The sequence below is a fragment of the Lemur catta genome, chromosome 4 (genome assembly GCF_020740605.2).
Source record: "Lemur catta isolate mLemCat1 chromosome 4, mLemCat1.pri, whole genome shotgun sequence".
NCBI classification, from domain to species: domain Eukaryota; kingdom Metazoa; phylum Chordata; class Mammalia; order Primates; family Lemuridae; genus Lemur; species Lemur catta.
This window is the reverse complement of record NC_059131.1, coordinates 6,640,422-6,662,869: the sequence shown is the minus strand read 5'-3', so window position 1 is coordinate 6,662,869 and position 22,448 is coordinate 6,640,422. Positions and strand designations below refer to the sequence as shown.

Genomic DNA, 22,448 nt, shown 5'->3' with positions numbered 1-22,448 from the left:
CAGCTGTCTGCTGCTTTGTCCCCACCCCATGGAGTCAGACCTGAAAGCGGGCTCACGTACTCTGAAAGGAATAGAGTTAGCGTCATTGGTGGCAGAGAATGCCTTGGGCCCGGTCATTTCTGCTAATGCCATCGCAAGAACTTTCCAGAACTTAGGAGGTAAGGAACCAGAGAGCAACTTTTCACTACCCATAATTTGCTCAGTCTGTAGATATTTCTTTTTTTTTTTTTTTTGAGACAGAGTCTTACTCTGTTGCCCGGGCTAGAGTGCCGTGGCATCAGCCTTGCTCACAGCAACCTCAGACTCCTGGGCTCAGGCAATCCTCCTACCTCAGGTCTCCCGAGTAGCTGGGACTACAGGCATGTGCCACCATGCCCGGCTAATTTTTCTATATATATTTTTAGCTGTCGGTATAATTTCTTTCTATGTTTAGTAGAGACGGGGTCTTACTCTTGCTCAGGCTGGTCTCGAACTGCTGAGCTCAAACGATCCGCCCGCCTCGGCCTCCCAGAGTGCTAGGATTACAGGCGTGAGCCACCGCGCCTGGCCTTGCTTGCTCTTCAGTTTTGGATCTCAGGAAGCAGGTGTGTTTGCCGTAATCCAGAATCCGCAGACCCAGATGCCTGTATTGCTGTTTAATCTCGCTGAGCTCCAGTCTCCTTGTCTGTGGAATGTTCTATCTTCGAGAAGCTGCTGCCCATGGAAGCGTTCTGCAGGCTGGACAGCACTCGGTAACTGTCAAATAACAAGGTGAACACAGAAAGTACAGCCAGATGGCCTTGGGGCACAGGGTCTTCCAGGGTTTCATTATTGTTTTCTTTGTGACAAAGTCAACGCTAGCTTATGCAAATGGCTAAGCCCACAAGGACCTAGTGAAAACAGCACTCTTCCCCGGCTGAATGTGGTGGCGGACTCGCAAAGAAGGGTCAGCTAAAATCAAAGTAAGACAAGTCTCTCATCCAAATATGCTAAATTCAGAAATATAGAAAGTAAAAAGTAAAAATCTCCTTTCTCCTCTGTGCACATGTACGTATAATGGGATACAGAGATGATATTATAGCACATGTATTTTTTCCATGTATATCTTGGTCAATATTTTTGATGTCAGAATATATAGGTCTGGAGTGGGGGCTCTTTACCTGCCATACAGATGGGCTCCAAGGGGTGAGAAGGCCTTGAACTTGCAGGAAGAGTTTGCATGATATCACTCACCATACTCTCCCAGGACCCCATGGCCTCCCGAGCCCGAGGATGCTGTCCCAGAGCAGCGTTCTCCCGCACCCACGTGCACACAGATCACGGCGGCCTTGTCAAAATTCCGGTTCTGACTCAGTCATCAGGGCGTAGTGCCTGAGATCCTGCATTTCTACCAAGGCCCCTGTGCTGCTGCCAGATCCTAGAGCTGGATTCCAACAGCCAGGCTTGAGAGCAGTGGTCCTTATCCCTGGTGGCAAATTAGGGCCACCCCAAGGGCTTTAAGAGTAGTGCTTGGCTCCACCCCGCCAAAGTTTCTGTTTTAATAGTCTGGGTTGGGCCGGCAGGGTGGCTCGAGCCTGAAATCTCAGCACTTTGGGAGGCTGAAGCAGGAGGATCGCTTGAGCCCAGGAATCCGAGGCTGCCTTGAGCTGTGGTCGCATCACTGCACTCCAGCCTGAGCAACAGAGGAGACCCTGTCTTAAAAAAAATTCTGTATTGGTGCAGGGGAATTGGTGTATTTTAAAAAGCTCCCCAGCTAAGTCTAATGTTCAACTAAGACTATTCTAAGTCCATTCTAGGGCAGAAGATTTGTCAAACAAAATTTTCATATGCTCTTTTTTATTAAAGTAAAACATGGGGATTCAATGAGAAAGTGTGGAAAGCACCTGCAACAGAGTGTCTGGGACACAGCCACTCAAGAGGCGTCAGCCACTGTTGGCACCAAGGGTGACATGAAAACAGTTAACACTGCATGATGCAAAAAGTGAACCCTCATGTAAGCCGTAGTTAATAATAATGCATTGGTATTTCAATGGTGGCTCATCAATTCTAACAAGTGTACCGCACTAATGCAAGATGTTAGTAGTAGGGAAAATTAGGGTGGGGAGTTCTATAAGAGAATTCTATATTTTCTGCTCAATTTTTCTGAAAACCCAAAAATGCTCCAAAAAATAAAGTCTATTAATTTAAAAAAGAATTAAGAACTGGTAGGACACAGATGCTGGCCAATCAGGTGAATGCCCCACAGTCCCTGAGAAGCTGGGAGCAGCCCTTTAGTTACTGAGTCACAGAGAGAGGGAGGGACAGAGGGAGGGAGAGACGGACCAAGGGAGGGAGTGGGCTGCAGCCAGAGAGCTCAGGGCTGCAGAATTATTTTAGTATTTAAACAACTGGCATGGCCCTAGCACCTGAATATCAACTCTGATGAAAGCCATTATTATTGTTACTATTATTCTATAGGAGTTGAAAGCAGAGATGAAGGGAGTGAAGTAGTCACCCTAAAAGACAGATACGGTTACCCACATTTTACACATGAAGCAGCTGACACACAGAGAAACTGTGATTTGTCCAAGGTCACACAGCTGTTCCATGGAGAAGCTGAGATTGGAACCCACGCTTATCTGCTTCAAATCCTAAGCTCTCCCCAGAGAAGAAAGATTCTCTCTGGCCAAGATTGCTGGCTAGCACCTATTGATAGCTCATTTGTTACTGGAGTCCTCCTTCACAAAGGCGGGTCATGAAGCTGGCCTTCGCAAAGTGCCGGAGGACAGTTCTGCTGCATGCTAGGGGCTGGAGCTCCTGCCCAACTCAGCCGCTCCCCTCACCGGGCAAATCTTTTCACTTCCTTTAGCTTCATTTTTAGATCTGGAGAAAGTCAGCATCGCAAGGAGGCTTAGCGCTCACCTGACCAGTTGCCTCACCTTCCCATTTTATGGATTAGAAAAGTAGGGTTTGGAAAAGGCAAACAACTTGCCTAAGGCCACACAACCAGTATGTGCAGAGCCGGGCTGGACACCAGGCCTTTGGCCTCTCAGCACACAGCTCTGCCTGCCCCATGGGTAGTAGGGCACACATGTGCAGCTGCTCTTGGCCGGGGTGTAGATTGGAGCATGGTGGCTGTCACTCCCTAAGTATAAGTGCACATGTGCAATTAAGCGGAAGGAGCCGTCCCCACCTGCAGGTCAGTGGGCCACAAGGCTGCTCTGTGTGAGCCGCACTCAGTGATGTCACTGGGAGTTGTCCACAGGTGACTTCACGGAGGTGTGACAGTGTCACACACACCTTCCCTTTGCTTCAAATGCACAGCTCAGCATCTTTGCAGACCCTTCATACGGGCCAGGGTGTGCTTTAGAAAAGCTAATGGGGAGATGAGAGTCAATTTAGTATAATAAGGGGTTTGGCTTTATGAGCAGGAAGAATTGCCTTTGTCCAACAGAATGAAAAAGTGGTTCTAACATTAAAATTATGTCATTGGGTGGCTCTCACACTCTGGCAATGAATGACACCTCGCTAGATGGTTACAAGGTACTTTCTTCCACAGGGAGGTCAACACCGAGTATGCACTGCTTGTGGCTTAGGGAGATGTTCCCACTTGCTCCTGAAGTGCTGAGTTGACAAACTTGCCAAGGAATATCCTGTCCTGGCTCAGAGTCCTGCCTCAAGAACACAGTTCTTGAAGGGCCAGGCTGAAAGGGGACCACAGGCCTAATGGGTTCAGGTTGAGCTCAGATTGCAAGTGCAATTGGGTATAGTGCTATTTGTATGTCCAATGTCAATGTTTATGGCTTTGACCTAGAGCTATGGTGTCCAATATAAGAACTGCCAGCCAGGCATGGTTATTTAAGCTTATACTAAGTAAAAGGAAATACAATTAAAAATTCAGTTTCTTGGTCACTCTGGCCACATTTTGAGTGCTCAAGAGCCACATGTGCCTCGTGGCTGCCATATCGGACAGCGAGGATCTAGAACACTTCCATCATTGCAGAATCAACCACTCCAGCCCAGAGAGTGAGCGCCGTTGGTGGGAGTTGGCAAAAGAGTATCAGATGCAGAGCACAGGGCTGAGAGTCTGTAAGTGACGGCTGGATGGAATGGATTATACATACAGTTGCCTGAAGACCTTGGTCTCTTCTCCAAGGGCCATGCAGCCCTGAAGAACAGAGAGAAGCCACAGAAACAGACACTTTCTGTAGATGTAGTCAGAAAATCTGGACCCGTGTGCACCAGCCTGTCCTAAGACCAGCGGGGCAGGAATCCGCTGCCTTCACCACGGGACAAAGCAGCTCCGCCCAGCTCAAGCTCCAGGGTAAACCTCACTTCGTGGGGACAGGCTGGAGAATACACACAGGGATCGTGGGCAGTCTCTTATTTGCACTTGGTACATATTTTTGGTCCTGGAAATCCAATCACAAACAGATTATTATAAATCAAATCATATTCTTCCAGAAAAACGTTCCTGCTTATTCTGATGGCATGTTTGGTTTCCAGGTATCAAACTGACCTCAATTAAGGAAAGGGAGATTTATTCTCAGAAGTTGGGGAAATCTTGTGAGGGAGGCAGTTCCACCCTGACAGCAGCTGGAAGTGGACCCGGGGAGCCAGGGCCCCTCCCTTCCTGTGTGCCCTTTTTCCCACTGTCTCGGCCCCGGTGTGGTTCCTCTCCATGCACGTGGGCTCGTGTGGCTCCCTCAGCAGCCTGCGTGCTGTTTGTCGAGACGGACTGCAACACCTGCCTTCCACCCTAGTCTCCCTGCCTTAGCTGCAGTGCCCAGAGCACTCTTGGACCACAATCCTGTCTGAGGGAATCTGACCAGGGCTGGTTTGGGCCAGGTGTCCTCCCCACATCCAATGACTTGAGCCTGAGGGTAGGTTTCTTCCAAGAGGTTGGACGGCACAGGCCCTCTCAGAAGCGGGGGAGGGGAGGACACGGCTGCCTCTCCCGTACAACTCGGCATGAGGTCAGTCAGGCCATCCTCCATAGTGTGGTCAAAAAAGAGAAAATAAAACAACTGAAAATCCCTGTGACCATTTACAATGATCAAACTCAGCTGGAAATTCAAGATGTGAACCTAAATTCACAGTGTCCAAGTGTCAAGAACAGAGCCTGCTACATCAAGTGCTTAATGAATATCTGTACAATGAATACATGAATGCATTGACCCACTGAACTTCAAAAGACACACAGAGTACAGGAATTTTATATCATACATTTCATTTTAAAAGAAAAAAAAATCCCTTCCTTTGGTCCCTAAAATGGACATTAAGTTTCCAACATCTTCCTTTCAGCAGGCATTTACTGAAGACCTCCCCGGCAGCCCACACAGCCGTGAAGGAGGCAGACTCAGAGACCACCTCCCAAAGCTCACGATCTCTGAGCTCCGCCTGGCGGGAAGACAAAAGTGAAAGAAGTAACCACATTAAAGTACGTGCGAATACCCTAAGGATGACACAGATAATCTGAACCCTTATTTCCTCACTCTCTTGATAAATTTCACTGTAGCAAGAACAAGTATCAAAATCACTCCAAAGAATTGTAGGAGGTGCTTAATAATGTTGCTCTGAAGATAAAGGTAGTGTTTCTCCCATCAAACAGCATTTTAAATATGTTTTAAGTTAACAAAGCAATTTTCTTATTGATGAAAAGTTAAACACAGAACAGCGTAATCGATCATGACACCAGGACTCATTGTACCAGGCAAACCAGGATCTATACCCTACTTAAGTGTTATCTGGGACCCTGTGTCCACCTTAAGTCAACACCAAGAGTCTGCATAGAATGGGAGGCCAACTATTTGAAATCAGGACCTTATTGGAGACTGTGGGTGTCTGGTCTCTGTGTATTTCCATGAGAGCTTGGTTTCCATGTGGATACAGTGATGAGAAAACATCATCATCTGAGAACCATTTCTTGGGGCGACAAGACAGCATACACACCTAAACGCTAACATTCCACCTTGTCAAAGAAGCAGAGACCAGACAAGACCAGATATGGTGAAGATAATGATCTCCCATTCAGGGAGGCTAGAGGCAGGGCAGCTACTTATTTGAGATGAGGCAAATTTCCATTGGCAAAGACCTAAGTGCAAGGTACTCCAGTCAAGGAGAAAACCAGCACCACGTAGATCCAGAAGCAGGTAAGAGAGAAAAGGGAGAGAAAGCACAGTTGTCCAGCCCCTACCAAGGTCCAGGCCTGAGACAGGCACTTTAGAGTTTAGCTAATGGTCTTACAACCACAAGCCTACAAAATAATGGTTAGATCCCAGGCTCAGAGAGGTGGAAAGACCGACCCAAGACCCCACATGAGCTGCAATGAGAGCTAACGTTTGTGCCAGCTCCAGGTGTGCTGGTTTAGGAAGGGTGGGACAGGGGCGCCGTCTGCCCCAGGTGCAGACAATAAGATGTGCATTGTCTGTAGATAATTTAAAAATGATAATAAAACTGATTAAAAGTTGTTCTGCTTGTTATTATCATCATGCCCATCAACTCTAAACAATGTCACTGATAAAATACCACTCCCTGAAAAAAATCCCTTTGTTCTAAACAATTGCTGTGGTTACAATGGCGTTTTAATAATACATACGTGAACTCCACGTTTTCATTACTCGCCCTTTCATAAACGTATTCTGCACCTAAATTAATTCAGGGAACTCCCAGTTCCACAGTCGGCCCCTGAGTCACACAGACTTGGCTACAGGTGCGCATTTGGAGAGGAAGTTTCTAATGCTTTTCAATCCTTTAGCAGGCTGGCCAACGCGTCCCTGTCCACCCGGGACTTTTCTGATTTTCGCACTGAATGTCCCAGACCGATGGCTGGCTCCCTCGCCTTGGAACTCAGCCCAGCAGCAAGTCATGTCTTTGACTCTCATGACATTTGAAATAAACAATAACATCACAGTGATTGTATTAATAAAAGCAAAGAAACAGTTTGAATTAGTTCATTTCCGTCATTACATGTGGGGAGTTTTGGTATTGAAAATTTAAATAATGGCAGTGTCAACTGCAAAATGTAATATTTTTGTTTGATACATGTAAACAATTTATACCATTTTAATTTACATATAAATGTTTAACTTAATTTGAATATCTTTAAAACTGTAGTTTTTCTTTTACAATTATTTTTTGTTTTAAACCTAAAGGACAAATCAAGAAAATAATGACTGCTGATTTTTACATAAGTTATTATAGAAAAAAAATTCTGTTGCATCAAGGAGAGTGTGTCAAAAAATTAACTGTTTCAGGTGTCAAATACAGCAGATACAACATCGATACTATGCATAAATTATCTCATTCAATTCCCTCTGAGGAGGCTTCTATTGTTTTCCTCATTAATAGCTGAAGAAACTGAGATTCAGGGAAATTAATTAACATACCATCGAGAAGCTGAGATTCAAAGCTGTCACCAGAGCCCACCCCCCTGGCTACTCCACTAGTACATATTTAAACCCAGGTCTATCCAGCCCCACAGCTGGGCTCTTCCAGAGAGAACTTCTTGCTGGGGTATGAAGGTCCAGTGGGGAGGGAGGCTAAGTTTTTTGGTAAGACTATTGCAACTGTTTCTTTCAGTTGCACAGCTAGATAACAAAGTACCCCAAAACTTAGGGGGGTAAACAATCATCTATTACCTGAATTAGTTCTGTGGGTCCGGAATAGTAGATAAAGGTTTGTCTCTTTTGCATGACATTTGGGACCTCAGCTGGGAAGAGCTGGTGGCCAGCAGCAAGTGACCCCATGGCCTGGGGCTGGAGTTACCTGGAAGTGCCCTCACTCACGTGTCTGATGGTTGGTGCTGGCTGTCAGCTGACACCTGCACATGGGGTTCCCATGCGGCCTCAAAGTGGCCTGACATCTTACAAGGTGATCAAGAGCTCCCCAGCTAACAAGGTGGAAGCTGCATTGCTTTATTTTTATTTATTTATTTTGAGACAGAGTCTCGCTCTGTTGCTCCAGCTAGAGTATAGTGGCATCCTCATAGCTCACGGCAACCTCCGGCTCCTGGGCTCAGGTGATCTTCCTCCTGCCTCTGCCTCCCGGGTAGCTGGGATTACAGAAGCACGCCACTATGCCCAGCTAGTTTATTTATTTATTTTTTGTAGAGATGGGGTCTCTATGTCACCCAAGCTGGTCTCGAACTCCTGAGCTCAAGCAATCTTCTTGCCTCGGCCTTCCAAAGTGCTGGGATCACAGGCCTGAGCCACTGCACCCAGCCTGCATTGCCTTTTATGATGTGGTCTCCAGTGACCTTTGCCACATTCTACAAACAAGTCACAAGCCTGCCCAGACTGGAGGAGAGACTTCTCTTGACGGAGCCGGCCAGACACACCGTCGCAGCCACCTTTGCACAGCCCGGTTTGCCGCGTCTCTCTTCTCTCTCATCCAGCTGGGCCCGACTCCTTCAGTCTCCGCTTCCCCCCAGGATCTTCCTGGGACCTCTCCAGACCCTGGCCTGTCACAGCCCTGTCTGGCAGCCCCAACCCAGGGAGCATTTTGGAGTGTGGACCCAGGGTAGGCAGCAGATAAGAGGAGACCTTTGATATGCAGCCTGTCTGCTGAGTTTGGAAGACATTTACAAACAACTGTGCAGTGGCTACCTCCCCGAGCTGCCAGGGAAAACATTTATTCAGACCTTGAAATTTCCCATTTACACAGGGACACCAGTCACTGGAGTCGAGCCCACCCCAACGACCTCCTTTAACTTGATTACCTCTGTAAAGATCCTATCTATGAATAAGGTCACAAGCTAAGATACTGGGGTTAGGACTCAAGATATGGATGGGGACGCAATGCAGTTGCTAATAGATGGCGGTTCCCAAGTGGCCAAGCTCTTCACGGGAGGTCTCATTTCTAGTGCTAGGGGTGGATGGAAATCAGTTTGAGTCAGCTGTGGAGGTCCCCTGGGAGAAGGCAAGGCCACGCGCCGTGATCGTCCCGCTGAGCCAGGAGAGGATGTGTGCCGGGAAATGATTCCTTGGACAAAAATGGACACAGAAGAGGAGATGCTCTTTCCCTCTTCCCACGAGCCTCTGTTTTACCTGCAGATGACACCTGGTGCTGTGGCAGCCTTCTTGGAGCCACGAGGGAGCCGGGCCAGCACCAGGCATGGAAGTACAGAGAGATGGAAAGAGTCTGAGCCTTTGATGTCATTCTTGAGGCTCTGGGGACATGAAACTGGAGCCTCCCTTCCCTGAGACTTCTTGTTACACGAGATGATTAATTCTCCTTGTTGCTTAAGCCAATGTGAAATGTCACCCGGTGCTTACCAGAACTCTCGTTAGGAAGTGGCCTACAAGGGGACAGAAGGAAGACTTTGACAGGCCTCTGGGGAGGGAGCTGAGCCTGCCCTGGCCTGCCACAGCTCTGCTGTTTCTCAGTGGAGGGATGGGGCTGACCTCTGAAAGTGCCACTCACCAGCTCTCTTGCCAGCAGGCTTCCTGCTGGGAGGCTTTGGTGGGACCTTGGAGGATGGGCACGGGGAGCGCTGGCTCCTGTCCCTCCTCTGTCTCTCTCCCTCTCCCGCACAGTAGCCTCCCTGGCGCTGGCCGCTTCCCCGCGGTGCCTCCAGCCCCCTCCGGCCAGGGGCCCTCTGCTGTCCCGGTTCCTGCTGGACAGCCTCCAGGTGGCTGCCATGCTGCTGGGGACCCTCTCTCCCTTTTATCCCCGGTCCTATGGGTGGTAGTGGCTTCCCGCGGCTGTTAGACGTTCTGTTACCTCTGAAACTATTAGAAGTTCCTGTGCTAAATTCCCTCTGCTGAACTGCCTGCTTTGGCCCTGAGGGGTGCAGGGCATGAAATGCCCAAGGGAAGCATTTTGTACCCACAGGTGGCAGCCAACCTGCCTTCTGGCATTGCTGGCTCTGTCACCAGCAAGGATGTGGTTGAGTAGATGGGTCGAAGCCAGACTAAATCACCTGCACAACAAAGGAGGGGTTCTGGGGGGGGGAGGTACTGCTCCCAGAGTGACCCCCTTCTGCTCCACCCCCACAGCCCTCAGTCCTCTCCCACAGGAAAGCTGGGCTTGGGGACAGGTGCCTCTCTCCGTGCCCACAGTTCTTACTCTTGCCCCGGGTACCCCCCAACCCCTCCCTGACTCACCCTACCTTGGACAAGCCTGTCTGAGCCCAGGTCCCTTTTCTCTGTGCTATTTCTAACTCCTCTGCTCTTGGGTCCCCATGGTGGTAGCCGATGTCACCACTGTCCTGGTGGCCAGAACATGTCAGAGCACAAGCCTGAGGGTGGGCCTCCCCTCTGGACCATGAGCTCCTTGAGGACAGGGACCTCCTTGGGCTCATCTTGTTGGCCCTGGCATATGGAAGGAAGAGCAAATGCTCACAGCTGTTTGAATGGTGAGCACCCTCCTCAGACCACCCTGCCCCAGCAGCTGTCCTGTGCCGAGGGCCCCACGTGGCTCCATCCCCAGAAGACCCTTGGATGGTCTTGACTCTCACCTGGCAGGGACGGGGCACTTACATTCGCCCGGGCAGAGCACACACCTTCCAGGAGGCCTAAGTTGTGCAAGGTCCCTTCACACGCTGTTCCCTGCCACAGGAGGAAGAAAGCTTGCAGGCTCTGGGGCTTCCCAGAGGTGGGGCTCCGCTAGGGTGGGGCTCTGGCAGAAATGGGACAGTGGCAAAACCCAGCAGAGGTGCTGTGACTTGTCAGGTCAGAGGGAGTCACCAGGAGCTTAGAAGAAAATAAAACAAAAGAGGCAGTTTTCCTGAAGTGTGGGGTAAAGGTGAGGCATCTTTGGGTTCTTATCAGTCTCCTGCTGGTCCCCAAGAACTCAGCCCATGGCTGCAGGGTCTCAAGGGTCTTACCTCACCCCACACACCACTTGCATATAGGAGGCAATCAGCAGACATGTATGGAAGGAATAAAATGGATACATGACCAAAGGAAGACTATTCAGAATCTTTTGTCCCTTTAATTTTAGATGGCACATGGGGAGAAATACCCATGACCTTGTTGCTGAAAGTTCAGCACTTGTCCCCCAGGCTGCATCAGAAGAACAAGGACAAGCGGTTTGAGCAGAAGGAAAGAGGAGTTTACTAATTTGCTGGAAAATGAGGAGGTTGGCAGACTCCCATCTCAAAGTACCAATGTCCTGTTTCTGAGCAGAAGTACAGAGCTTATTTTTCCTTTTCTTTCTTTCTTTCTTTTTTTTTTGAGACAGTCTTGCTCTGTCACCCTGGCTAGAGTACAGTGGTGTCATCACAGCTCACAGCAACCTGAAGCTCCTGGGCTCAAGCCATCCTCCTGCCTCAGCCTCCCAAGTAGCTGGGACTACAGGTGCACACACCACCACACCTGGCTAATTTTTTCTATTTTCAGTAGAGATGAGGTCTCGCTCTTGCTAAGGTGATGCTCCCACCTCGGCCTCCCAGAGTGCTAGGATTACAGGCATGAGCCACTGCACCCAGCCAGTACAGAGCTTTGGCTTCTGATTCATCCCATCGTCGGCTAAGACAATCTCATGACCTCTGCCCAGACAACCAGACAATTCCCTTGAGCCATCTCCTGTGGCACAAAGAACAAAGAACACTCTCCTGCCCCTCTTGACCGCTGGCTGAGGCAGGGGTACATATAGGTTTTAGTTCTCAAAAAACATGACGGGGTTTCAAAGAGACAGAAATCATTTTTACCCCTTCTCAGGCCATTTTCTCTGTTACAAGCTAATCACTCACAAAGCAACCATCAATGACAGATTTTTCAGGACAACCCCAGTTTCAACATGACAACACTGCGTGTACAAGGAACTGGGCAAGAAGATAAGAAAATCATGGTCCTGACTTGAAAAGGAGAGCGGTGGTGGCGAGGCGGAGGCAGGAAAACAAAAGTGCCCACAACGAGTGACTGACGCATGCTATGCTGGTGGGGGCAGGGCACGCAGGACATCAGTGGCCCAGGGGGCTGGAGTGGCAAGAGACAAGGATCAGAGGGTGGGCGGGGCAGGCCTCGGAGGGTCCTGGGTGCCAGGCTAAGGTGTTTGGTCTTTACTCTGTGGACCAAGGGCCTCCAGTGAAGGGTTTTAAAGAAACGAGTAAAGTGGCCGATCTCAAACCTTCTGTCCACAAGACAGATGGCACATCGGAACACTGACTTGGCACAAACTTAGTGGGCCACTGACTTCAGCCCAGGGAAAGAGACAGGGCCGTGGGAAGCAAGCATCACTGAACGTCACTTTCTCACTCAACCTCCGGACAGAGGCCACCTCTTCTTTGCAATGTACTCTGTGGCCACTCACCTGCCCCAGGGCCCTGCTGGGCTCCTGGATGCCCTGGCCCAGTTCCTGCCGTTCAGCTCCTGTCCTGGCAACTTCCCAGTGAGCCACACCAGGGCTGGGGCCAGGCGGGGCTGTGATGCAACAACACTTTATAAAACAAACATCTGGGACTTCCACATGGGTGTCTTCTGCTTCCAACAGATACTGTTGGAGGAGTTCCACTTCTCTGATGACGCCACCATTGCTCAGAGTAAGGAGGGCCTCCCTGGAAGGTGCTTCCTATGCCTCAGGCACATCATTTGGATTATTGGCGAAGGTGGCACACTTCCAGCCTTGGAGGGTGGATCAGAATTTTGGAAACACCTGAAACAATTCGAGAGCAAGGCTAGAGTACTGGTAAGTGATTGAGCCATGGAACACTATTTTTGGTGTGACTACAGTGTCCTGTGGCTGGTCCTCATTGCCCAGGTGTCCTGAGTTATGTACCTTGCTAACCTCCCACAGTCCTCGTGTAGCCAGATGTCATGAGCTTCAGTCTATAGTCAACTCTCCCTATTATTCTGGAAGAAAATTGATGAAGCAGAATGTGACCTTCAGAGAACCCAAACCCATTTTCCAGAAAGCTTTCAAAGCCAAACGTTCCAATATCGAGTAAATGGACATATAAATGCTTGTTGACTGCTGTCTTTTATGTTATTTAATTCTTTCCCATGAGGGTGACTCCTTAAATTTGTGATTACTATATACCTTTATAAGCTCTTTCATGTAAATAAATAAACAATTAAGTAAAAAAAAGCCTCCATCAGATGTGTCTTCATTTTTAGTTCAGAAAACTTGGTCAGTGGATTTATACAGAACTCTATTTATAAAAGAAGTCAGAGATTCTTTTATTTATTTATTTATTTTTTTAGAGACAGGATCTCACTCTGTCACTCAGGCTGGAGTACAGTGGCCTAATCATCCACCTCCCAAATAGCTAGGACTAGAGGCACAAACCATCACATCCAGCTAATTTTCTTGGGGAGCGGGGGGTAGAGACAGGGGTCTCCCTATGTTGCCCAGGCTGGTCTGGAACTCCTAGCTTTAAGCAATCCTCCCACCTAGGCCTCCCAAAGTGCTGAGCCATAATGCCCAGCCTTGCTTTTCTCCTAAAGAAAAAAAAAAAAGTAAGGCAGAGGATGAAGGCCACTGAAAATACACTGAAAGACAATAAATTCATGCATTTTGAATAAGGGCAGGTTTAGTCCCCACCAGTTTAGCTTCTTGAATCCAGGTTAGTAGCTGGGCTTTATGACTCAGGGCCTCTGACTCCAGCCCAGCTGCCAAGGGGCCTCTCAGAGAGAGGCAGCCCCTTCCGTCCCCCAGCAGGGTTGAGGAGCAAGGCCTCCCCTCCCCAGGGGGAAGTGCAGCACGTGGGCAGGAGCCTGTGGGTTTCGCCTGGGTTGGCGGAGAGGCACAGTATGCGGGTGACAGCCTTGTGAGTGTCTTGTGGGTGCACCAGTCGGACAGACCACCTGACTCCCTGAACCAAGAACTCACCTCTACATTCCAGTTAACGCTTCTAAAAATACGGGAGAGTCACAACTGGGCCCCCTCCTTCCCTCCACGCCAGGCTGCTACAGGGATGCCACACGGGAGACACCACGGCTCCTTGGCCTAGTGGGGGCTGCGTGATGGCTGCAGCGTTTGGGCAGGGAGAGCTGGGCATCGCTGGCCATGCAGGAGCTTTCCCCAGTGTGGGGAAAACTGTGTCACTGGGACAAAGTGTTTCTTCAAGAGAAAGGGACAAATATGTCATCACCAGGGAATCAAAGATGTCCCATTTAGCTCTTAAGGCTATAATGTCCTCTGATGGGTTCTAATGGTTAATGTCATCCCTTGGGGAAGAATTAAGCTTAGTAAGGGTGGAACTAACTCCCCACTCGCTCCCTCTAGTCCATGGTCCTTGGCACCCAGTCGTTGCTCAAGGATTATGTAAAAATAAAGTTGATCAGGGAGCCCAAGAGAGGAGGGTGCAGCAGCCCTCATATCCTTTCACACATGAAGACACTTCTGCTTACGGCTCATGTTTGCACCCTTCTCCTTTCTGAGGAAGCCGAGTCTGCTCCGGGCAGAGCCGGATCACGCGCTCGTTAAACGAGTATTCACCGCTATCCCCTAGACCTGGAGTGGGGTACCAAGCAAGTTCACCAAAACCTCAGGACTTTGTGGCCATAAAGATCCTGGGGTTATCTGAGGCCCAGAGAAGAGCGGTGAGTTGTCCAACATCACACAAGTTAGAGGACGAGCTGGGCTAGAGCACCGAGCTCCTCCAGGGTCCCCCTTCCCCGCAAAACCCCAACCGCACGGCCCCACCGGCAGACCCCGGCCCGCCAGCGTGGTGCGCGTGCGCGGACGAGCTCCGGGCGGGGCGGGGCGGGTCGAGGCTGGGGCGGGGCCGGGCGGGGCGGCCCGGCACGCGCGGGGCCGGCACTCGGCGGCGCTGACGTTTTACCGCCGCGCCCCGCCCCCTCCTCCCCGGCCCGGGTTGGCCGCCGCCGAGCCCCCGCCCCTCCCCCGGAGGCCTCCCGGACGGAACCGATCGCGGCTGGTTTGAGCTGGAGCGTCTCCTTGACGACACGCCGGCGCTATAAGTAGGGAGCGGCGCGCCGTGGGGCTTTGTCAGTCCCTGCAGCCGCCGCCGCCGGCCGCCCCTCTGCCAGCTGCTCCGGCGCCACCTCGGGCCGGCGTCTCCGGCGGGCGGGAGCCAGGCGCTGACGGGCGCGGCGGGGGCGGCCGAGCGCTCCAGCGGCTCCGGCTCTGCGCGGGCGGCGGCGTCCCGGCTTCTCCATGGGGCTGGCCCGCGGCGCCCGGACGCTCTGAGGTAAGGTCCGGGCCGGGGGCGGGCGGGCGCGGGGCACGTGTCCGGCACGCCTGGGCGGCCTGCGGGAGGGCGACCGGCACCGACCCGCGCTGGGGCTGCCTGCCAGGGACACGTGGTCGCGGGGAGGACCGCGACCTGGGGGCGCCGCTCCCTCCGGGCCCGGAGTCCCGCTCTGGACGGGGGGTGCGGGCCCGCGTCTGCCCCCGGCTCCCGCGCTGGAGGGTCCCGCGGAGACCCTCCCGGTGCCCGCGTCCGGCCTCTCCCCGACCACGTCAGCGGGGTTGAGCCGGGCGCCGGGCCGGAAGCCGTTGGGGAGGCCGCTGCGGCCCGTCAGCCGCTATTTGCTTTCAGACCGGGCGGCAGGCCCGGAGCAGGTGCAGCAGAGCCCTGGCGGCCGCTCGCGCTCGCGTTCGTGAGCACGAGCCTCCCCTCTGCATTGTGCCCTGCAGTTTCCTCTTTTTTTTGTTTTTTCGTTTTAAGTTTTTAATTTTTGCTGTGTGTACGGGGCAGATGACAACGTTATAGGAGCCGGCGGGAGTTGCTAGAGCTGAGATAGCCTTACAGCAACTGTGGTAATAAATACTTCCCTGGTCATGACTTGGAATGGTTTATTTAAGGACTCTTTGAATGACTTAGTGATTTCTGAAAAGCCAGGCTCAGGCGCACAGACGCGCACGTGGGAGCCAGCCCTAAGGTTTTCAAAACGGACTGATTGCATTGTATGAGGATCCTAAATAACGGATGAAAGTGTAGCGAGCAGAACCTCTCAGGAATGTCTGGGGACGACAAAGAATGTGTTGGCTTACTTTATTCAAACCTAAAATTGAGCAGAATTTAAATTGACTTATGAAATGTTTTCGACGTTTTGTGTTTGAATTAGTCCATCTCTCCTGATGTTACCATCTTGTGTTGATTCACCATTTTAAATAACTTAGCTGTACGGAAATACCAAAAGATGTTAAGTGAAATTTATTCAAATAAGCTCTTCAAATAAAACTTTAAAAGATACAGAAAATCAGAATGCTAAATAGTGCTATATTTCAAAGAAATTAAAACTTCCCAAGTTTAAGCTTGAACAGTGCCTTAAAAATATTTAACAAGGCCCTAAATTTACTCAATCTGTTACTGATTGAGCCTATTTATTATTAGTCAATTGTAAATGTTATTAAAACAAAAATGACTTTGCTGGTGCCTTTTGCCTTCTTCTAGGGGTGATTTAGGCAACTCATGAGGTTGACAATGCCAAAAAGTTACATTAGATGGAATCTTACAGAAAGTTCTACCATGCATGGGTTTGGATTTATGGCAGGTCTGTCCCCCTGGGCCTCTCATAGTGTCCCATGCCAGAGCAGACTGTGGCCCCGAACCATTGCCTGGCCTGTGCCCATAGGCTGCTGGCACTGAAGCGGGTTGCACAGAGGAAAAGAAGATCTTGCTTATTTCTGTTATTAATGGTTAGCCAAAAATTACTTCTGTATGGTTATCATTCATAGCTAAGCAAATATTAGAGTGCCTGTAAGGACAGTTGGCAGTACCAGAATTGCTCATTCGATGGGCACCAATGGTTCAAGAATATTGAGTTCTGATCAGATAAGAGCAATTATATAATAACGTGTATAAAGTTGATTTGAAGATTACGGTTTAACAAAATTGTGCTCACCTAATATATCATGAAAATAAGCTCATAAAATTCTTAAGAAACTTGCAAGCACTCAGTAAGTTGAGTGCCTTATAAACATGTCCATGGTACCTGTTGGTCACATAGAATGATTTCTAGACCAAAGATCATTCTATGTAAGACTTAGTGGAAGTAGGAAATAGCAAGATGTTTGTGTGGCTGTATATAATGGCTATAATGCCATTTTAAGTTTCCAAAGAGTTGAAACAGCTCTGAAATAAAGCAGACTGACCATTTTAAACTTTTTCCATATCAGTTAACTAAGTGCAGACAAGCTTCTGAGACCTGTATTCAACATTTTTTTTTGGCATAAATATTTGAAATGCTTGCATATATAGAATTTTAGTGTGCTGCTTAAAAAGACTAGTATTGAATCTGGTATCCTCAGATACTGCAGAAGTTTATGGAGTCATGTGACTTACACCTGGGAATAATTGGGATTACCACAACAGTGAGTGAGTGACATTGGGTGCATCATTAGCCTGCTTCCTGTGTATGTCCGTTGTCAGTGCCCCATCTTTCAACTTGATGTGTTCCTTGTTCATCAGAACGTTTCCATTGTTGCTCCGCGGGCACACGATTCCTGGAGAATTGCCTTTGTGAGAAGCTGGAAATATTTCTTTAAATTCCATCTCTTAGTTTTCCAAGTAAGTATTCAGTTTACACTTGGGTTGTAGTTTAATCTTAAGATTTGTATTGTTAAAGCTTCTGAGTGACTTTCTCCACCCTATTTGCAGTTTGTTGCATTTTAAAGGAACATTGAGAAACCATGAACAACTTCAGTAACGAAGAGTTTGACTGCCACTTCCTTGATGAAGGTTTTACTGCCAAGGACATTCTGGACCAAAAAATTAATGAAGTTTCTTCTTCTGTAAGTATGCAAGGCCCATGTTGTCAGTGCACTGAGAATGCCGGGAAAATGGGAAACTTTGGCAGGGCTTGAGGAAGTATAATGTCTTATTAGGAAACTTAGAAAGTTAATTGGCTGTGGCTTGTCCAGTGATAATGGTGATGTTCATGTCAGTGACTAAACTCAAGGGTAGGGCTCATTGAGAATGCTGGGAAAGAGAAGAGAGGCTGGTATTGGCGTGGTGTGTTGAGAGGCTGCTAATGGTTCACCTGTGACTGCTCTCATTTCAGGATGATAAGGATGCCTTCTATGTAGCAGACCTTGGAGACATTCTGAAGAAACACCGAAGATGGCTAAAAGCTCTTCCTCGTGTCACCCCCTTTTATGCAGTCAAATGTAATGACAGCAGAGCCATTGTAAAGACCCTCGCTGCCATCGGGACAGGATTCGACTGTGCTAGCAAGGTAAGCACAAGCAGCAGGATTCGAAAACAGTTATATAAGATGGTCCTGGTGTTCCCACAGGGCAAATGAAAGTTATGTTTCTTGGGCCATAAATGCTAATGAAAGGGGAGGTACCTGACACCTTCCCATGCTTTTCTGTTTATTCCACTTATTAGCTATATGTGTATAGCATAATACCACTCTCCTTTTTTAGACCGAAATACAATTGGTGCAGAGTCTCGGGGTGCCTCCAGAGAGGATTATCTATGCAAATCCTTGTAAACAAGTGTCTCAAATTAAGTATGCTGCCAATAATGGAGTCCAGATGATGACTTTTGATAGTGAAGTTGAGTTGATGAAAGTTGCCAGAGCACATCCAAAGGCAAAGTAAGTTAATTTCCTCCATTTGAGGGCAAGGTTGGGGTATGGGATGCATAGATTCTTGTCAACAAACTTAAATTTCCAATTAATAGAAAATAGTTTTAAATCCACTATTGATAAAACCTAATTATTAGACTCAAACCATAGAGTATCAGAGTCAATATTTAGAGCAGGATTCTTTTTATTTTAACCGTGGCTATAGGTGATCTTCTATCATGAGACATTAGATAACTTTTCTTGCTTCTAGGTTGGTTTTGCGGATTGCCACTGATGATTCCAAAGCAGTCTGTCGACTCAGTGTTAAATTTGGTGCCACGCTGAAAACTAGCAGGCTTCTTTTGGAACGGGCAAAAGAGCTAAATATTGATGTCGTCGGTGTCAGGTGAGATCTTGGTGGCATAGCTAGAGGCTAAGACATTAAGCAGTGCAAGTTTCACGGGCTTTCTGCCACTGTTAATCATTTTAAGCAATAATAAGAAAAATGGCATCTCATCTTTTTTATTCCAGCTTCCACGTAGGAAGTGGCTGTACCGATCCTGAGACCTTCGTGCAGGCAATCTCTGATGCCCGCTGCGTCTTTGACATGGGAGTGAGTATACATGACCTCGTTAGTGAAGGGGGGCAGGACTGGCAATGACTGGTCTGAATTTTAGAGTTAACCTTTTGTAGAAGACTGTCTCCTATTACAGAGGCTTCACCCCATCTTCTGCGTACATTTTTGTTACTTGTTATAAATCTGAATGTTTGACTTCTTAATTTTCTTGACTCTAGGCCGAGGTTGGTTTCAGCATGTATCTGCTTGATATTGGTGGTGGCTTTCCTGGATCTGAGGATGTGAAGCTTAAATTTGAAGAGGTAATTTATAACAAAACTGTAATACACAGTAGCTATTTCAGCAAGTTTCTTTTTGGAATATTTCAGAACTTAGTGTAGTCTTGGTGTGATATTTTGAGTGACTTTCTGTGCCTATCTAAAATTTAAATCAAATGTATTTACTACCATGTGGTTTTCTAAACTATGAATCAGCTTTCCCAGAAGTCTTAGATGACTGATTACATTAAGATATATTGCTGTGGAATTACTAAGACTATGCTGACTTCAGTGCATCATTACCTCAAATATGGTTTGTTAGACTTGTACTTCCTTCCCTTAAACATCTTAAATGTTTAGTGATTTAGGAAGTTACGCAATTATGAGTTTATAAAATAGATCTACATTCTTATTTGTTAAATGATGAGGTAAGCAGAGTAGAAGGATTTTTATCATGTTGGCATGTATTTTCTAAATAAAAATATTTTGGCATATTGATACCTCACTAGGTAATTTGTTTTGTGCTATTTTTTGATAAAATCATATGTATAACCTCTTAAAAAGGATAGTGTGTGTCCAGAGAGGACTCAAAATGAACAGCCAGAGATGTGCAAACTGGTTTTCAGGGAAATGTTTATTTTTTTGCTTTTGTTGCTTAGTGGTAACTCTGTCTGTGGATGCCGGCTCTCATGATGTCATTTACAAAGCCCTGTGATCTTTTTCCTCCATGTGAATTCCCCATGATGAATGGCTGCTCTTTTCTGTCTCTCTTAGATCACCAGTGTAATCAACCCAGCATTGGACAAGTATTTTCCGTCAGACTCTGGAGTGAGAATCATAGCTGAGCCAGGCAGATATTATGTTGCGTCAGCTTTCACGCTCGCAGTTAATATCATTGCCAAAAAAATCGTATTAAAGGAACAGATAGGCTCTGATGGTATGTATAAATGATGAATTATTGCATATGTAACTGCAAGTTGATACAGAAGGTGGTAATTAAGATTAATCTGCCTTTCTAGATGAAGATGAGTCCAATGAACAAACCTTTATGTATTACGTGAATGATGGAGTATATGGATCATTTAATTGCATCCTTTATGATCATGCGCACGTAAAGCCCCTTCTGCAAAAGGTAACTTCTGAACATACTGTATAAAATAGTTGAGGTGATTGGTCCCAACAAATATAATTAAGTACTTTCTCTCTCGCTTTTTGTGTAGAGACCTAAACCAGATGAGAAGTATTATTCATCCAGCATATGGGGACCAACATGTGATGGCCTTGACCGGATTGTTGAGCGCTGTGACCTGCCCGAAATGCATGTGGGTGACTGGATGCTCTTTGAAAACATGGGTGCTTACACTGTAGCTGCTGCTTCTACGTTCAACGGATTCCAGAGGCCCACTATCTACTATGTGATGTCAGGACCGACATGGTGAGTGAGACATGCATGTTCATAGTTCTGGCAAGAACAGGCACCTTCTCAGACTTACGCTTGCTCTTATCTAGTTGAATAAGAAATTGTTTTGCCTAGGATTAAATACAGACATGTGGGAGGAAAATCCCTCCAGTAATGCTGACCTGTATAATTTTTTTTTTTAGATTTTTCTAAGAAAAGTTTTAGAAAATACTGATTAGGCTATTTCTATATAACTAGAATATTTAAGTCGGTGCACATGACTTGGGGTTTTCTTAGTACCAATAAAGTAATTCTGAAAAAATGTTTGTTTTAGAAATATACTGAATTGCTTCCTGATGGGAAGTAAATACTCTCATGCCCATTTGTGGGTGACTCAGGGTTTTTGAATATATGTTCTACTTCTTTCTGTCTCAGGCAACTCATGCAGCAAATCCAGAACCCCGACTTCCCACCCGAAGTAGAAGAGCAGGACGTCGGCACTCTGCCTGTGTCTTGTGCTTGGGAAAGTGGAATGAAACGACACCCAGCAACTTGTGCTTCAGCTAGTATTAATGTGTAGATATCATTCTTATAGCTGTTAACTGCGAGTTTAGCTTGAATTAAGGGACTTGGGGGGACCATTTAACTTAATTACTGCTAGTTTTGATATGTAAGAGTAGGGTTGCACATATGCAGCAATATGGAAGACTAGGAGATGGGGTCACACTTATCTGTGTTCCTATGGAAACTATTTGAATATTTGTTTTATATGGATTTTTATTCACTTTTCAGACATGCTACAAAAGAGTGCCCCTCAGCTGCTGAGCAAGCATTTGTAGCTTGTACAATGGCTGAATGGGCCAAAAGCTTAGTGTTATGACCTGTTTTAAAAATAAAGTATCTTAAAATAATTAGGCATTGGGAAATTTTTATAGTGTGTCCATTCCAGACACTTCACAAGTCCTATATATAGTTTGCTGTGGGGTCTCACAGAGAATAGTGGATCTAGCCCACGCCTGCGTAGCAGGGAAAGGAGCATGGATGAGACCAAGGCTGCATCCTGTGGTGCAGAAGGCACACACCTGCCAGCCCACCCGAATGGCCATAGAGTTGGCTCTGAACTCGGGGTGCCTAGAGCCCTTTGCTGCAGGTGCCGTCGTGCCTAACTGGCTTGCCCTGTCGTGGCCAGTGCCCAGTGTGTGAAAAGCAAAAACCAAAACCCACCCAGTTGTGTGTGTGTACACATATACTTGCACATGCCCAGGACGTTTCTGCAAGAACTTACAAGGAACTGGTCAACAGTGGTTGCCTCTAGGCAGGAGAATCAGAGGCCTGTGGAGGAGAGTTGCCGTGTGTGTATTACTGCTGTTAATGGGCTTCCCAGGTGGAGAAAGACAGGCTCAGACAAGTCACACACTTACTCTAAGTGGCTGGCTGGCCACCTCCATTAGAGGGCTTTTATGGCTATCACCCCATACCTGCTGGGTCTGGGGGCTTTCTTTGTGCCATCTCTGGGCCCAGCTGAGAATGGCCCCCTGAAGGTGACAGTCAACTCTTCCCAATCTGGGCTCTGTCGACCAGGGGTCCTGAGAAGCCTCAGTGCCTGGGCATGGGAGGGTAGCAAGGGGGGCTCTGCCTGCCTCTGCTTCACCAGTTTCATAGGTCGGGTTTCACCGTAGGATGTCACTGAAAAGGCTTTGCTGAGTTTTCCCAGCCTCCTTTTTACAGATAGGATGAAGCCCAGAGAGGCCAGGGTAAGTCAGCGAGTTAAAAGAAGGGCCCTGCTCTGCCCCAGGCTCTGCTCCTGGCCCCTGGTTGACAATGGTGACTAA

The 22,448-nt window shown here is 47.9% G+C and overlaps 1 protein-coding gene and 1 non-coding gene across 2 annotated transcripts; both read left to right on the top strand.

Moving 5' to 3' along the window:
* The first annotated feature begins 14,858 nt into the window (after positions 1–14,858).
* On the top strand, positions 14,859–21,527 carry ODC1 (ornithine decarboxylase 1). The gene is made up of 12 exons (XM_045549035.1): positions 14,859–15,055; positions 17,282–17,380; positions 17,471–17,604; positions 17,874–18,047; positions 18,241–18,413; positions 18,655–18,789; positions 18,915–18,996; positions 19,179–19,262; positions 19,992–20,154; positions 20,237–20,349; positions 20,438–20,652; positions 21,052–21,527. Exons 3-12 carry the CDS (start codon positions 17,503–17,505, stop codon positions 21,194–21,196), a joined length of 1,386 nt encoding a protein of 461 aa, XP_045404991.1. The 5' UTR covers positions 14,859–15,055; positions 17,282–17,380; positions 17,471–17,502; the 3' UTR covers positions 21,197–21,527.
* Positions 16,342–16,475, top strand: LOC123637629. Its single transcript, XR_006734983.1, has one exon. It is a non-coding gene; the product is annotated as a small nucleolar RNA SNORA42/SNORA80 family (small nucleolar RNA).
* Positions 21,528–22,448: the final 921 nt, after the last annotated feature.